At 41.3% G+C, this 3,194-nt stretch overlaps 1 protein-coding gene across 1 annotated transcript in view; it reads left to right on the top strand.

Annotated features, from left to right (window-relative positions):
- Positions 1 to 50: 50 nt before the first annotated feature.
- The window catches only part of LOC111649117 (4-aminobutyrate aminotransferase, mitochondrial-like), a gene marked incomplete at its 5' end in the record, with an annotated part of 8,998 nt that continues 5,854 nt past the window's right edge, over positions 51 to 3,194 (top strand). Inside the window, 3 exons of the mRNA XM_023398881.2 lie at positions 51 to 148; positions 286 to 315; positions 2,876 to 2,993. Of these exons, the coding sequence (XP_023254649.1) occupies positions 51 to 148; positions 286 to 315; positions 2,876 to 2,993 (246 nt within the window). The remainder of the gene's footprint in view (positions 149 to 285; positions 316 to 2,875; positions 2,994 to 3,194) is intronic.

Below are 3,194 nucleotides of genomic sequence, written 5' to 3'. Positions count from 1 at the left end.
GTGTGTGTGTGTGTGTGTGTGTTGATGATTTATTGTCTTGTCTCTTCCAGGATGCAGATACATCAGTAAAGCAGCACCACAGACCCAGGTGGACTTTGACTATGATGGACCCTCCATGAAAACTTCAGTTCCTGGGCCACGATCACATGTAAGACACACACACACACACACATAAAACTTGTCCTCACAGCGATAGAAAAACAACAACACACAAACACAAAGATGATTGATAATACAAACATGTTTTCACTGAGCATCAATAACAATATTTATTTCAATCTGTAGGAGCTGACAAAACAACTGGGAGAAATCCAGGTGAGCTGACGCGCGTGTGTGCATGTGCATATGTGTGTGTGTGAGAGAGAGAGAGAGTGTACGTGTGTAGCATGTCTATACTGATTTTTTTGAACGTGTTGCCGGTAGACAACTTTGCCTTTCTGTTGTTTCCTCCTGGTGTGTCACATGGTTAAAACCCAGAACCTACTGACCAATATTGTATGAAAAGGCTTTTATACAGTTGCACTATCGCTGCCTGTAGTGTGCCCATCAGGTTTGGTTGGAGGGTTTGAATAAGCAGGTCGAGGCTGATTAAAAAAGAGTCATACACTACAGAAGAGATAGTCATGGCAACCTCCCAGGGTTACAGCAACGTCAGAACATCGTAACCAAAAAGGGGCGAAAATTAGCATGTCCACCTGGGTGTCATGTTTCATCGCTGCTGGTCAGAGCTGGAGCTGATAAATACTGAGACTCCTGCAGACTCATTTGACCTGGGACTGAAGATTGTACCTGTTCACACTGGAGACAGAAGACATGTTAGTGGCTTTTTTGTCGAGTGTATAATGTATAACAAAGTGTGTGTGTGTGTGTGTGTGTGGCCAGATGGGATCGCCAATTATATTAACTCAGTGAACTAGTTAAATAAACCCTGCAGCGTTAATGCTGTTCCACATACAGTAGCTCTGTCCACTGCAATGGAATCTGCAATAGGCTTGTCTCTTCACAACTGGTGTGTGTGTGCGTGTGTGTGTGTGTGTGTGTACACTGACATGCAAATGTTTGTAAAACATTTCTCAAAAATGTTTTTGCATGTAACATCTGCATGTGTTCCTATGAGGTTTTCCACTTACGTATGACACACAGGGTTTAATCTCTCCTCAGCTGAGGCAGTTACTTAGGGGGGAGTTGCACTGAAAAGTTTCCTTAGTTAAGGAAACAGGTTGAGGAATTTACAGCAGTGAAAGAGATTTTACAGCAATAAAATTCTGCTGTTTGGAGAGTGTTGATTTGCTTCCATTAGCACTTATGATACTTGTTATCACTTTTAGGAAGCGGGTAACATTTAAGAAGCCGCTATCTCATCCTCCTGTTGTTTGGATGGGACTTCACCATGGTGAACTTTCCTGGTATCTAAGGTGTTTTGTGCAGCAGTTTAACTGACTTTAAGTGACTCCGTTCAGACTGTACAGCACACACTTGCACTTTAACTGCTCTTTTGCACTTCTGGTTAGATACTAACTGCATTTCGTTGTCTTAGTACGTGTACTCTGTGCAATGACAATAAAGTTGAATCTAATCTAATCTAATCTAATCTAACTAAGATACGGAGAAAACCGGCCCCAGGTCCATAAACAACACTGGGTCGTGTCATTAACAATTAAACAATAATTTGATTGATAATTAATGTGACTTCGTGGAAGACACCACACGCTCTTTCACAGCATAATCAGACACAAGGAGGATCAGTAATGATACAGACCATCCACAGAAATAAAGCTTAACTCCACTGAATTCATCAGAACTCATGGTCTTTGAAATGACGGTTTCTCAGTTTGGAGTTGTTAGAGTTTTCTGTTTTTGTTGTATGTTGGAGGAGGTTTGAGGTTTTATTATGTTTTAGTTTTAGAGCTGTTGTGATACAGATACCAGTATCAGAAATGCCTCAGGTACTAAGATCCTGGATCAGGTATCAGCGACTGCTACTTCAGTCTATGTACTGATCTGATAGCATGTCATTTATACTTTATATACTTCTATATACTTCTTCTTCTCTGCTTTAAAACAGTAGTCTACACAGGAAGTTGCGCTGTACAGCCACCGGCAGCTACCGTTTTTGAGCAGCGAAGAAGAATTGATTTCCTGTAAATAGTGTTAACATTAGCCGTTAGCAAATCAGCATTTGTCAACATGCTACACTGGAGAGTCCCGCAGGTAAAAAGGCCACGTGTACAGTATGAAGGCTTTAAACTGGAGGGGTGGCACTAGTGCAGGAACGGTTATTTATTCCTAGATTTATTTTTTATGACTGACAAATTAAAGGAATGTTAGATAATAAAAGAACTATTCTATAACATGTATGTATCTGTTCATGTTTTACAAGGGTTTAACGTGAGCCTTACAACAATGACAGCAATCACATACATACAGGGTCAGTAATATACAGCTGTTGTTATTATAAAAATTGAATGCAGTGGTATTGCACCAGTGCTCTGTATCAGCTGATACACAAGTCCAGGTATCAGGAGGAGAAAACAGTATGTGAACATCTCTAGTTTTAGTCCTTGATGATTGTTCCTGCTGCTGTTACTCTGGACTTTTAATCCTCACATACATTTGAATTCAGATAAATGAGGTGATCAGTACTCGACAGTCCTGCTGCTCCCAGCAGAGCCGGAGACTCAGTGTCTGTTTCTACATGTGTTGACCGGACAACTCTTAGTTTGACTGTGACAGACTGTGTGTTTCTTTGAGCAAGGCTATGCCAACATAGAAGCAGATATTAAAATGATAATAACCTTTGTCACGTGGCAGCTGTGATTGTTATGTGTGTAATTCCACTGTCTGCTGTTTGATCTTAAACCTCGTCTCTTCCCAGAACGTTGGTGCCATCAACTTCTTCTGTAACTATGAGGAGAGCCGGGGGAACTACCTGGTGGATGTGGATGGCAACCGCATGCTGGATGTCTACACCCAGATCTCCTCCATCCCTATTGGTTAGTGCCTAACATCCACACACAGCTACCTGTGCTGTAGGAGTGTGTAGTGTGTTTACAACCCCACGTTTTATATTCAGTATGTTCAGTGTTGACACATGGGTGGTTGTTTATTTCACCGGTGAACGACCACCTCAAAGACGTCTGTGCACTGTTTTCCTGTCTTTGACGTTCTTGTCATGTTAAATATATTTTAACAAA

Source organism: Seriola lalandi, unplaced genomic scaffold, assembly GCF_002814215.2.
Source record: "Seriola lalandi dorsalis isolate HSWRI2012SDOR001 ecotype SW California unplaced genomic scaffold, Sedor1 jcf7180002049966, whole genome shotgun sequence".
Taxonomy (NCBI): Eukaryota; Metazoa; Chordata; class Actinopteri; order Carangiformes; family Carangidae; genus Seriola; species Seriola lalandi.
The sequence above is the reverse complement of the archived record's forward strand: the minus strand, read 5'-3'. Positions and strand labels throughout refer to the sequence as shown.